The sequence below is a fragment of the Oncorhynchus nerka genome, linkage group LG1, assembly GCF_034236695.1.
Source record: "Oncorhynchus nerka isolate Pitt River linkage group LG1, Oner_Uvic_2.0, whole genome shotgun sequence".
Lineage (NCBI taxonomy): Eukaryota > Metazoa > Chordata > Actinopteri > Salmoniformes > Salmonidae > Oncorhynchus > Oncorhynchus nerka.
Genome location: NC_088396.1, coordinates 42,616,445 through 42,631,197, shown reverse-complemented (window position 1 = coordinate 42,631,197; position 14,753 = coordinate 42,616,445). Strand labels below are relative to the sequence as shown.

Sequence of the window (14,753 nt, the reverse complement as noted above, 5' to 3'; positions counted from 1 at the left end):
ACACTAACCAGAGCTAGTGGACACTAACCAGAGCTAGTGGACACTAACCAGTACTGTGTGAGACCTGAGGACTAGTGTACCATGATGAGTAATTAACTTAAAATGTCACATTGTTGTAAATACAGTAATAACATTGTAGTTGAATCAACATTGATGGCAACAATCCCAACCCATGAATATGACAGGGACACTGACTATAGAATAAAATACAGGTTCATTCTCCTTATTACATCCTCTTTAATATATCTTTAAAAAACGATATACAATCTGAAAGCAAAGGAGGATTTGAACTGAGGGACAGACCCTCCTGAGCCTCACAGGAAACTAGGCTAGCTGGGCCAGTAAAACAAGGAGTGTGGGGCTAGGAACCAGAGCATGCTAACAAGTCAAATCTGAACCTGTTCATTTGAAAGCACACGCGCTCACACACACTAAAATACACCACCTCCTGATCACATACACTTTGCCTCATGGAAACGTAAATACAATGTTTAATACAGTGATGACACTGAATGTTATGTTCCAATGTGCACACAGGCACAAAGCCAGCCCAGGCAAAGCAACACACACACACACACACACACACACACACACACACACACACACACACATACACAGAAGAGAGCGAGACCACAGGCCCTCCCTTTAGTCAACTAATCAGAGGACTCATACACAACCTAGGAGAGGGAGAGCGCCCTGGTATTCCCCTACCTTGGGGGCAGAGGAGAACACATGAGGTGGGTGGGGCCTAAGAGGTGTGGAGGGAAAAGCAGCAGGATAGAGGGATGAAAAACAGCAGGCTTCGGCTCACGTAGGGTCAGAGTTGAATAACCCTGCCCTATATAATGCACTCACTACTTTTGACCAGGGCCTATGGGGTTGGGATTATTGGGATTATTAGGGTGCCTTTTCAGACATATCCAGAGTGAAATGGACAATATGGGGACTGACTGGAATGGGGACTGACTGGGTAAAACGGGGACTGACTTGAATGGGGACTGGGTTGGTGGCACTTGTCATTCACATGCTGTCTGGTGAGTTGGGGCTGGGCAGGAACGAGTGACATAACAGATATGTCCTTTTTCCAGCTGTGTGTTTGCATGCACAGCCAAGTGCTGTGTGTTGTGAGAAGCTAGTTGAGTATGTTCGTTTCTCAATGTGCATGAAGGAATTCTGTGTGTGTGCGTGTGTGTGTGTGTGTGAGCTCACGTGCATTTTCTTTACAATACAAACATGGCAGGCACTAGAACTGAGAAAAACTAACAGATCATCTTTCTCTTTGATTCGCCAGTTCTTAAATAACAGATAACTGGATTGATTAAATCCCTGGTCCTCACTGCCACCGGCGCCCACTCTGATTGGCTCAGACACAACGAGAAGCCCAGTCATTGGACGATCCCTGTTGTGACGGATGATTACTCTGGTCCAATAAACAAGTCCCTCCTCAAACTTAAAAAAAAAACGTGTTTAATCTTTCCTTCTTCCAGCGACGTCTTATTGCAGTCGGGGGCGTTTCAGCAGTGCGCAGCGGTTAGTTGGTTGATGAGACATTAGGGACGGGGTTCAGCTGCGCAGTCACAGACGGGGGAGGGGGGGGGGGGGGGGCAGGCAGCTGGCGCAGCTGATGCAGTCATCACCTGGCGTAGTGCTTGATGTAATCCTGAACCTTATTCCGGAAATCCTCCTAGAGCAAGACACACAAACAACATCAGTGATCTTTTCTCTATCAATATCCTTGTTTCATTTTTTACAAACATCTAACCCCCAATTGAACTGCTCTGAAAATCTTTAGGCCAATATACAGTGTGTTCATCAGTTGTATTACGTTTATGGAGATATTCAATTTTTAAAAATGCAGTAAGCACCATCAGAGGGTTGATGCCAGTGATACAGTGGGATGAAAACATTACCCATAAACCACGCACACTTCATGACAGCAAAACATGACATCCACTGCTCTGGCATCAGAGAACTATGAAAGAAATGGACCGCAGAGCAGTCACCTAGACTGTGGAGATGGAGGTAGATATGGAGGCCACAAGAGCAGCTCTGGCTCCCTCTGAGTAAACAGCCTCCAGCAACAAGATGTCAGAGCCTGAATGGAACCCAGGAGGGCTCGGGATTCTTCACACAGCTCTGCTGGCCCGTTGCTCCATAACAAATACCAGGCTGTAAATAACCCCAGTCTACATGGAGTCCTGAGGCACACAGTGAATGGCCCGCCTTTGCTCTGATCTGTCTGTGACCACCTCTTTTCCCCCAGCTGGCGCATCGGTCTGAATGGTGTCGGACACTTCAGTGAAGTACCTCCATTACAGGTCACGAATGGAGAGCTGAATGGAGAGCTGAATGGAGAGCTGAATGGAGAGCCGGGGAGTTATAGCCTGGGTCCCAGTGAGTGTGTGTGCATGATATAGAGAGAGTGTGTGTACTCTGTGTGTGTGCAGCGTTTAAATAAAATGAAGTCAAATCAATTCCCATGACCCCTCTGGGGACAGTGTTCCATGGCGCAGCTTGATGATGGATGGAGAGCAAAGGTGGAGCCAAGTTGGCATGGCAGTTTGATGATGGATGAAAGGGAGAGAGAGAAGTGGAGACAGGTTGGCATGGCAGTTTGATGATGGATGAAAGGGAGAGAGAGAAGTGGAGACAGGTTGGCATGGCAGTTTGATGATGGATGAAAGGGAGAGAGAGAAGTGGAGACAGGTTGGCATGGCAGTTTGATGATGGATGAAAGGGAGAGAGAGAAGTGGAGACAGGTTGGCATGGCAGTTTGATGATGGATGAAAGGGAGAGAGAGAAGTGGAGACAGGTTGGCATGGCAGTTTGATGATGGATGAAAGGGAGAGAGAGAAGTGGAGACAGGTTGGCATGGCAGTTTGATGATGGATGAAAGGGAGAGAGAGAAGTGGAGACAGGTTGGCATGGCAACGTATGTAGCGGCGGGCAGTAACTCAAAGCGGTTGACATACTCTGTTTGTCCCTCCTGCGTCAGCTTGCCCCCTGCCCTTTCCCTTTTCCATGGCCAGCTATACTAAACCACACCAGCACAGCAAAGCTCAGCACAGCAACAAACACATAAAACAAAAGCCTACTTCTTTTCTCACTGGTGGTCCAGGCTTTGGGTTCGATTGGACAGGGGTAGGAAGGGGGTGGAGCCCGCTAAAAGACTACACAGCCCTGGTATCAGGAGCCAAGGGAAGTGAAGGGAGCAGCAACAGTAAACCCTCCTCCAATCTGCACAGAAACCTCCTATTGACATCAATGCATTATTTACCCATTAAGCTTCAGTTTCACAGATGCATGTTTCCCAAGATGGGATTCAGTTCTTAAGAGAATATGCTCAGAAGGAGGCGTGGCCAGGGCTGGAAAAGGTCAGGTGACTCTCAGCCAAGAACAACAAAGATGCCAACCATGACGACAACTTGATGTAAAAAGGGCTTTATAAATACATTTGATGGATGTGATTTAACTTAAGGAGATAAGACCAAGACATACTGCTTTGAAATGGAGACTACTTTAGGACAAATGTGTGTGGCTGACTTAGTTCCTCGCATACCATATAAAGAGCCTGGGCCTACTACTCTACAGCTTACTTTACCCTCATGGAAAGTCGATTAGCACTGCAGAATTCTTTCTCTCTCCGTCCAACACTGTTTTTTTAAAAACATTTATTTTAAATTGAACCTTTATTTACCTAGCAAGTTAGTTAAGAACAAATTCCTATTTACAATGACGGCCTACACCGGCCAAACTATCCTATGGGACTCCCAATTACGGCCAGTTATGATACAGCCTGGAATCGAACCATGGTGTCTGTAGTGACGCCTCTAGTACTGCGATGTAGGGCCTTAGACCGCCCCTCCAAAGGGGAGCTATTGCACAAAAGCTAATACAGTGCCTACAGAAAGTATTCAAACCCCTTGACTTTATCTACATTTTGTTGTTACGGACTGATTTTAAATTTAGATTTTTGGTCACTGCCTACACTCAATACCCCGTGATGTCAAAGTGGGATTATGATTTTCAATTTTTTTTGTAATACAAATTAATAAAAAAATGAAAAGCTGTAATATCTTGAGTCAATAAGTATACAACCCCTTTGTTATGGTAAGACTAAATAAGTTCAGGAGTAAAATGATAGTGTTAAACATGATTTTTGAATGACTACCTTATTCCTGTATCCCACACATACAATTATCTGAAAGGTCCCCTAGTCGAGCAGTGAATTTCAGACACAGATTCAACCACAAAGACCAGGGACAATTTCCAATGCTCGCAAAGGGCACTTATTGGTAGATCGAAAATTTTAAATGACATTGAATATCCCGTTGAGCATGGTGAAGTTATTAATTACACTTTGGATGGTGTATCAATACACCCAGTCACTACAAAGATACAGGCGTTCTTCCTAACTCAGATGCCATAGAGCAGTGGTTCCCAAACTTTTTATAGTCCTGTACCCCTTCAAATATTCAACCTCCAGCTGCATACCCCCTCTAGCACAAAGGTCAGCGCACTCGCAAACATAAGAACGAGTGTGAGTTTTGGTCACAACCCGGCTCGTGGGAAGTGACAAAGAGCTCTTATAGGACCAGGGCACAATTAATAATCAATAATATTGCTCTTTATTTAGCCATCTTACATATAAAACCTTATTTGTTCATCAACAATTGTGAATAACTCACCACAGGTTAATGAGAAGGGTGTGCTTGAAAGGACATCCATAACTGCAGTGTTGGGTTGCACACAGCCTGTGCCTGTATTTAGTTTTCATGCTAGTGAGGGCCGAGAATCCACTCTCACATAGGTAGGTGGTTGATAAGGGCACCAGTGTCTTAACAGTGCGATTTGTCAAGGAAAGAAACTGAGCGCAGCCCTATCCAGAAATCTGGCAGTGGCTTCTGATTAAATTACATTTTCACAGAACCGCTTGTTGCAATTTCGATGAGGATCTCTTGTTCAGATATTGGTAAGTGGACTGGAGGCAGGGCATGAAAGGGATAACAAATCCAGTTGTTTGTGTCATCCGTTTCGGGAAAGTACCTGCGTAATTGCGCACCAACTCACTCAGGTGCTTCGCTACATCACATTTGACATTGTCCGTTAGATTGAGTTCATTTGAACACAAAAAATCATACAATGATGGAAAGACCTGTGTGTTGTCCTTGTTAATGCAGACAGAGAAGAGCTCCAACTTCTTAATCATAGCCTCAATTATGTCCCACACATTAAATATAGTTGGAGAGTCCCTGTAATCCTAGATTCAGATCATTCAGGCGAGAAAAAACCTCAGGCCCTGAAGCCAGGATATGCATATAATTAGTACCATTGGAAAGAAAACACTGAAGTTTGTAGAAATGTTAAAATAATGTAGGTTAATATTACACAATAGATATGGTAGGAGAAAATCCAAAGACATTTTTTTTTTTTGAGAGAGACCATCCTCTTAGAATGGCAAGTATAAGGTCATATTGAGAATTTGCTCCCTGGATGCGATTCCTATGGCTTCCACAGGGTGTCAGCCGTCTATGTTCAAGGTTTCAGGCTTGTAACTTCAAAAACGAATAAGAAATAAAAGTTTTAGTACAGGGACACAACAGTCTTGGATATTAGTGTTTGTGCACGCCATGAAGACAGGATGCACATGCTAAAATCAGTTTCCTATTGAACATACTTCTTTCTGTAAGAAATATTATAGTTTGATTACATTTTATGGTATGTGAGGAGTAAATAAACATATTTTGACTTGTTGAAACAATGTTTAGGGGTAGATTTTCCGGATTCATTTCTCTACATGTTGAACGAGTGGATTACTCAAATCGATGGAGCTAACTAAAACAGGGATATAAAGAAAGATTTTAACTAACAAAATGACATTACATGTTATAGCTGGGACCCTTTGGATGACAATTCAGAGGAAGATTTTCCAAAAGTGAATATTTAAAATCGGTATTAAGAAACCTGTGCCGGTGGAAAAATATTTTGATGTGGGGCTCCGTCCTCAAACAATCACATGGCATGTTTTAGCTGTAATAGCTACTGTAAATTGGACAGTGCAGTTAGATTAACAAGAATTTAAGCTTTCAGGAGATATAAGACACTTATATGTACCTAAATGTTTAATATACATCATTTTATGATTATTTATTTGAATTGCGCACCCTCCAGTTTCACCGGAAGTTGTCCCGCTAGCGGGACGCCTAGCAAAGTTAACCATTTTCACTGTAGTGTCCAAAACATCTTACAAGCTGTCAGGTATTCCCTTGGCAGCAAGAGCCTCTCTAATCTAACTGCCACTTGGGTACACTACCTACAGTAGTGTCGGGAGTAACTGCAAGCACTCCACTCCCTGTCATGGCTTTTGCGCTATCAGTACAGATACCAACACATTTCTTTTTAACCTTTATTTAACCAGGCAAGTGAGTTTAAGAACAAATTCTTATTTTCAATGACGGCCTAGGAACAGTGGGTTAACTGCCTGTTCAGGGGCAGAACGACAGATTTGTACCTTGTCAGCTCGGGGGTTTGAACTTGCAACCTTCCGTTTACTAGTCCAACGCCCCTTGACCACCAAAGTCCATTTGACGTCACTAAGCTGTCCAGTACTTAAAAAATATCCTCTCATGTTGTCCTGGCTTCCAGTGGATTGCAGAAGAGGAGGTCTTCCTTAATTGACCTCCCATAAACATAAACGGACATATACCAGGAGCTGTGCCAGGCCCACCACATCTGTTGACTCATCCAGCTGTAACGCATAGCTTGTATGCAAAGCTGGAATTGTGTCAAAACATCTCCTGCCATGTCACTGATGCGTCGTGAAACAGTGTTGTTTGATGAAGTAACTGTCTAACTGTTTTTGGCCTTTTCCCCCAGCATTGTCCCAGCCATATCGGCGGCAGCAGGAATAATTAAGTCCTACACAATAGTATGGGGCTTGCCTGTCCTGGCCACTCGGCCGCTCACCATACGATGCTTCTAGCCCCTTCTTATTAATGGTATCTGTTGATTTTATACGTGTTACTACTCAAAAGTCGTGTAAATTCTTGCTAAAAAAAAAACTGGTATAGAGTACAGTATATACATATGAGATGAGTGATGAATGACATGTAACCATTATTAAAGTGGCGTTATTTAAAGTGACTAATGATAAGCACAGGCAAGATGCAGTAGATGGTATAGAGTACAGTATATACATATGAGATGAGTGATGAATGACATGTAACCATTATTAAAGTGGCGTTATTTAAAGTGACTAATGATAAGCACAGGCAATATGCAGTAGATGGTATAGAGTACAGTATATACATATGAGATGAGTGATGAATGACATGTAACCATTATTAAAGTGGCGTTATTTAAAGTGACTAATGATAAGCACAGGCAAGATGCAGTAGATGGTATAGAGTACAGTATATACATATGAGATGAGTAATGTAGGATATGTAAACATTATTAAAGTGGCGTTATTTAAAGTGACTAATGATACCTTTATTATGTCCGTTTATTAAAGTGGCCAGAGATTTGAGTCTGTATGTTGACAGCAGCCTCTCCATGTTAGTGATGGCTGTTTAACAGTCTGATGGCCTTGAGATAGAAGCTGTTTTTCAGTCTCTCGGTCCCAGCTTTGATGCACCTGTACTGACCTCGCCTTCTGGATGGTAGCGGGGTGAACAGGCAGTGGCTCGGGTGGTTGTTGTCCTTGATGATCTTTTTGGCCTTCCTGTGACATCGGGTGCTGAAGGTGTGCTGGAGGGCAGGTAGTTTGCCCCTGGTGATGAGTTGTGCAGACCGCACTGCCCTCTGGAGAGTCTTGCGGCTGAGGGCAGTGCAGTTGCCGTACCAGGCGGTGATACAGCCCGACAGGATGCTCTCGATTGTGCATCTGTAAAAGTTTGTGATTGTTTTAGGTGACAAGCCAAATTTCTTCAGCCTCCTGAGGTTGAAGAGGCGCTGTTGTGCCTTCTTCACCACGCTGTCTGTGTGGGTGGACCATTTCAGTTTGTCCGTTATGTGTACGCCGAGGAACTTAAAACGTTCCACCTTCTCCACTACTGTCCTGTCGATGTGTGTGTGTGTGGGGTGGGGGGGGGGGTGCTGCATCCTGAAGTCCACGATCATCTCCTTTGTCTTGTTGAGTGAGAGGTTGTTTTCCTGACACCACACTCTGAGGGCCTTCACCTCCTCCCTGTAGGCCGTCTTGTCACCAATTATTCAACCCTTGTATTGGTCAGCCTGTTGCATACTTTGGTGTGTGTGTTCCCAAACAAGGACCAGTTGTGCTCTGAGGTGGCTGATGATGGTGGGATTTGGAGGATGATGATGGAGGCAACAGGGGAAAGAGCCTCAGATCCACAAAGTCCCTTCAACCAGGTGTCGGATGAGATATGTTGGCACGACTGCTATATTGCATCTCCATCCCAAAGCCCTTGCTTGGAAGTGTACTTAGCCAGACTGCCAAGAACCTTGCCCTCATCCAGGCCAAGGTGGCGAGACACGGTAGTGATAACACCATAGGCCTTGTTGATCTCTGCACCAGACAGGATGCTCTTGCCAGCATACTTGGGGCCCAACATGTACGCTGCGTTGTGTATGGGCTTTAGAAAGATGGCTTCACGCTTTTTGATGTATTTCAGAACTGCAGTTTCCTCTGCTTGGAGCAACAATTAAGTGGGCAGGGCAGTATGGATTTATTCTCTTACATCTACAAGCAGAGACTGAACATCAGACAGGTTGGCATTGTTTCCCTCAATCCGTGCAATGGCTACTGCTATAGGTTTCAGGAGTTTCAGGCTGCTTACCACTCTCTCCCAAAATACGTCATCCAGGAGGATCCTCTTGATGGGGCTGTCCATATCGGCAGACTGTGATATGGCCATTTCTTGGAGAGACTCCTTTCCCTCCAGGAGACTGTCAAAGCATTGTCTGTCACCAGTGCAAATACCTTCCATAGTCCAAGGTCATTGATGACTGCCTTCAGCTCATCTACAATGTAGAGACTGGTGTGTTTGTTGTCCCTTGTGTCTGTGCTCTTGTAGAATACTGGTTGAGGGGTGGAGATGAGGTAGTTAATTATTCCTTGCCCACGAACATTCAATCACCCATCAGAGATGATTGCAATACAGTCTGCTTTCTCTATGATTTGCTTGACCTTCACTTGAGCTCTGTTGAACTCTACATCCAGCAAATTAGTAGATAAAGCATGTCTGGTTGGAGGGGTGTATGCTGGGCGAAGAACATTCAGAAATCTCTTCCAATACACATTGCCTATGAGCATCAGAGGTAAACCAGTTGAATACACAGCTCAAGCAAGACATTCATCAGCATTTCTGACTACTTTCCTCCACAGAGTCAAAAAAACATCTGATTCCAGGAGGACCATGAGCTGTTGAACTCTGCATCCAGCAAATGAGTAGATCAGGCATGTCTGGTTGGAGGGCTGTCTGGTTGGAGGGCTGGACCATGAGCTGTTGCTATCGATAAGATGTCTGATTCATCATTTTCACCTCAAATAGAAGTAGAGGGACTTTTGTCAAAGGTTGCTTGTTGTGAGCGAGGAGGGGACTTTATGCACTTGGCCATATGATTCTGCATCTTTATTGCATCCTTCACATATGATTTGGCACAGTATTTGCAAATGTACACAGCGTTTCCTTCTACATTAGCTGCAGTGAAACGTCTCCACAGATCAGATAGTGCCCGTGGCATTTTCCTGTAAAGATTAGAAGAAAAAAAATGTTTAAAAAACCCCAAATACAAATTCTATGTACAGATAAATAGTTAAGCAGTTATCTTACAAAGGAGTTGTTTAATCTAAATGTTTTAAAATGAAACATGTATGGAACAGGTGAATTAACACTCCTCAGTTAGCAGGCTCAAGCCAGCTAGAACCCACATGGTAGCAAAAAATTAACTAGCAGAAATTGCTAAGTTAGAAATGATTTAAAACACACTTTGCTGTAGGCTACTATTTACTAGTTAACAAGAAATTATGTCATAAAATATATTCACCCCACCCAGTGTTGTAATCAAAACTTACCAGAAAGCATGTAGTCCTTGGCTCAGACAGTGTAGTAGTGTGGGATCAATAGCATCTCATTAGTTTGCAAGATCTTGAGAGATCAGCTGTACATGTGATGGAAGAATGCACTGTGCATGCAGAGGGTTGCATTCCATTGAATTGGGGATAGTTTAACCAAAATAGGCCACAAGACCTAGAATTGCCTTGTGTATCCCACAAAAAAGGTTCACTGTTATGAACTACCTTTTTTGAATTATTTAAGCAAAATTTCCGGGCTTAAAAATGACGTAAATTTACTGGAAAGTTTCAGACTCTTTGCAACCCTACTTACAAATCTATGGCAATACCTTAAAATGGTTGTCTAGCAATGATCAACAACAACAACCAATTTAACAGAGCTTGAAGAATTTTGAAAATAATCATGGGCAAATGTTGTACAATCCAGATGTGAAAAGCTCTTAGAGACTTACCCAAAAAGACTCACAGCTGGAATTGCTGCCAAAGGTGCTTCTACAAAGTTGGGCTATGAATACTTATGGAAATTAGATATTTCTGCATTTAATTTGTAATAAATGAACAAACATTTCTAAAAAACACTTTGTCATTATTGGGTGCATATGGGTGAGAAAAAAAAAAATTGTAATCAATTTAGAATTCAGACTGTAACACAACAACATGTGGAATAAGTCAAGGGGAGTGAACACTTTCTGAAGGCTCTACTCCCTGTAAATCCACTCTAAACTGTGGATGAAAATCACTGTCAGGCGGCTGGTTGGAAACCTGCTATTTGAGTCATAATCTACTGCATCTCATCAGTCCTTAGTGAAAGCCATATAAATTCCCCTTTAAACAGTAATACCTCAAACAATGACTGGGGACCTGACCTCAGGGCGAAACGGACCGTTTTACTGAGAGATTATGACGTCTGTCTGTTACGTGGTCATTCCTTAGTGAACTGAACCATGTCACCAATCCTACCCAATTAGCTCATCCTGCCAGCAGGCAGGTACACCAGTGTTCAAAAACACCTCTTCAAGAGGTAAATTAATGAATGCAAATGGTTGTACTTCCCCTTGGGTGGAACGTGCTACAGCTTTCTAGTCCGACTAGAGCAGCAGAGCAAAGCAAACAGCATTAAGTTAAAGAGCCCTCAGCACAGCTAAGCAGACAGAACAGACTTAGAACTAACAGAACTGGAACCTCGGAATACACTGAGCTCTCCAAGCTGAGACCCCCGGGGATTCCTGTGCTGCACCCCCGTCCTACCCCTGCACCCCCGTCCTACCCCTGCCCCCTCCAACCCCCCGCTCCCCCTCTTGCATAACACTGCAGCCCGCTAAATATTTTGGCAGTAACTCAGTGAGCCAAGTGCAGCACAGAGTATTAAATAGCCCCAATAGCTTATTAATATGACCCATTATAAATGTGAGGGGTGTCTGGTGGATTGTGGAGCTTTGGCTAAGCTGATTGGGCCATGCCTTTCTTCCCTGGCTAATTGCCTTTTGATACACCTCCATATGCAGTGTTACAAAGTGTTATAGTATTAGGCTTTACTACGACTAATTATCATCATCATCATCATCATCATAATGGAGATGAATGATGACATTCAGAACAGCTCAGATGTACACTCAGCAGACAGTTTATTAGGTACACCACTCCATTCACTAAAATGGTTTGACTGCATGACTGCATGGTCAATCCGATGTCTGCAGTGTTCGTACAGGATTCACTGTGAAACGGCCTCTGTAAAAGTCAGGGCATTCATACTTCTTGCGCTTCGCAGAGCTGTTGTGAAGGAAGTTGTCAAGAAAGTGAGTGTGTGTTTATACAGGACATCCTGCCCCCACCTACCGTCAACCAATCATGTCAGTGCGGAGACAGAGCCCTCCGCATTGCTACAAAAATTGGGAGGCGCATGGCAGTAAAGGGCTCGATTTGGCCTCTGCAAGCCTCCGGAGGCTCCACAATTGCATCACATCCGCCATGCTGCGCCTCCGGACAACATTACCGGATCAGGCATAAATCAGCTGTGAGTCACGTCAGGCATTGAGGCATTCTTAAACGTAAGAATGGGCAACACAAGTGACCTAAGAGACTTTGAACGTGGTTCTGTATGATAGTACCTCAGAAACGGCTGACCTCCTGGGCTTTTCACGCACGACAGTGTCTAGGGTTTACAGAGAATGGTGCGGAAGACAAAACACATCCAGTCATCCAAGTCCTGTGGGGGAAAACAGCTTGTTGATGAGAGGTTGAAGGAGAATGGCAATAATCGCGCAAGTTAACAGGCGGGCTACAACAGGCAAATAACGGCGCAGTACAACAGTGGTGTGCAGAACGGCATCTCAGAACGCACAACTTGTCGGTCCTTGTCACAGATGACCACACCGGGTTCCACTCCTATCAGCTAAAAACAAGAAGAAGCAGCACTGGACAATTGAGGCGTGGAAAAACATTGCCTGGTTCGATGAATCAAGCTGATGGCAGTCAGGATTTGGCGTAAGAGGCCATGGACCCAACCTGCCTGGTGTCAACGGTACAGGCTGGTGGAGGTGGTGTACTGGTGTGGGGAATGTTTTCTTGGCACACGTTAGGTCATTTGATAACAATTTCCATGCCACAAAGATTTCAGGCTGTTCTGGAGGCAAAGGGGGGGGGGTCCGACCCAGTACTAGATTGGTGTACCTAATAAACTGTCCATTGAGAGTGCAATGTCCTCAAACGACTTCAAAAGTCAAACTGGAGTGACTCAACATAATCATGCAGACTTGTAAACCATTTTCCTCAGGGAATAAGTCAAAACGACATACTGTCCCTCCCCTGGTAGAGAATACAGGGAAAGAGACAAGCAGAATTTCCTGTCAGATCTCATCAATGTCAGTGTTCAGACTCCCAGGCAATGATTGAGTGAGCTGTCATTGATACGGCACGTTTGTTTATTAGACTCATATGGGAGAGATGACATTATTTGGTTTGGCCATATAGAAGTTTTCAGACATAAAAATGACCAATCAATGGCATTCAGTGACCCTGTGACATAATTTCTTACGCCAAACAAGGTAACGTCAGGACACAGGCCTGCATGGCTCCTCTTCTCTCCTCCCTAACCAGGCAGAGATAACAGGTGACTTGACCTTTTTACTTAGTGAGGAGCACGTCATCCAGAGATGTTCTATACTCCTCTCTATTTTGGGACAGTTTGAACCATCTGCAGAGTGAGAGACCCTCAAACACTCACTCCCCCTCCAGCCTAAATAGTCTGATAGCCCAAACTGGATGTGTACTGTCCAGATGGGACCAGACTGCCCAGCATTAATATGATTCTGCTGTAAACTGCTCTTCTCTCCTGACGCCACTGTGTACACCACAGGCAGGAAGCAACATATATCATATCAGTGTTGCAACAGGGCTTCCTGGGTATTGGAACACTACCGTGTCTGGTACACCCTATCAACTCAGAGGCCCAGGCATGCTGTACACCACTATTGCTGCAGGCAGGAGCAGCAGTCTGGTTATGTAACGGTAATCCCATCACCTGAACACCATCTCAGTAGAGGCTGTCATGATAGGCAGTGGAAGGAATGGAAGGATGGAGACCTCACAGCACTCATCTCTCACTTTTATCCCTGTTAATCCCCTCTACCGCCACAGCAGGGCTAGTGAGAAAACATTCTGGAGGCCAATGGCTCAGCTGGTAGATGGGATCGATTCAGGTCAGATCTGCTCAGGGTTGAAGGTGGCCTACAACCACCAAGTTAAACACTAGACAGACAGTATGACATCACACAGGTCAGATAGTGATTTCACAGAATGATTGATAGAACGAAAATAACTACTTCTGCACCATCCAGATTTTCACTTCATGAAACAGACATACATGGCGTAAATGACCACTGTGTAGAACCATGTAGAACCATACAATGCAGAACCATGTAATGTAGAACCATGAAGAACCAGATCGGACATGCAAACAAACAGTTGGCTAATTGGCTATTAATCCACAGTGAGACAAACTGGTCCTGTGCTGGATGGAGATCCATAGACTTGCATTAGGATGCAGTCAGAAGACCACAGGGTTCCTCAGAAGAACCTTGTGTAAAGGCTTCTCTAAGCCATCGGACCGGGGCTCATTAATGGTGCAGAATGGCTGACCATGATAGAGTGACTTATCACTGGAAATGTTGCTGTTAGTTTGCTGTGGCCAACTTTAAAATCAACCGTTTTCTGTGGCATTGCTATAGCTAGGTGTATACCACATTGACATGTCAACATATAGGTCCAATATTATTATGTGTTTGTTAAAAAACATACAGTATGAAGGTCAAGACAGACATCTCGCCAGGCTAATCATCGGTTTCTTTCGGTGCTATAGTTTTAAGGTCAACGGTCAAATAGCAGTCTATTCCGTTTTGGTATGTTCCATCTCTCACACAGAACTACTGTATGAACCCCATGGAGGTGTCCTGTCCACTCTGAAAGAGGGAGGTAGAGGGAGAGAGATGAGGGGAGAAAGTAAAGAGAGAGTGTGAAAGAGACAGAGAAAGTGAAAGAGCGCAAGAGAGAGCGAGAGAGTTTGAGTCCCAGCTGCCTGTGAAGAGACACCACAGGGGAGTCAGTAAGCAGGGTAACTGATGCATCAGTATGGTCGTTACATGGTCATTTATCATTCGTGAGTCAGACGAAGGGGGTGGGAGAGGCAGCTGGGACAACTACTACAGAGCTGTGGACA

At 44.3% G+C, this 14,753-nt stretch overlaps 1 protein-coding gene across 3 annotated transcripts in view; it reads right to left on the bottom strand.

The window, feature by feature from the left end:
• Positions 1-217: 217 nt before the first annotated feature.
• The window catches only part of LOC115116752 (NEDD8-conjugating enzyme UBE2F-like), a 94,881-nt gene continuing 80,345 nt past the window's right edge, over positions 218-14,753 (bottom strand). For all 3 annotated transcript variants that reach the window (XM_029645234.2, XM_029645236.2, XM_029645235.2), the window contains one exon: positions 218-1,684. In XM_029645234.2, the coding sequence (XP_029501094.1) occupies positions 1,634-1,684 (51 nt within the window). In that variant the 3' untranslated portion in view covers positions 218-1,633. The remainder of the gene's footprint in view (positions 1,685-14,753) is intronic.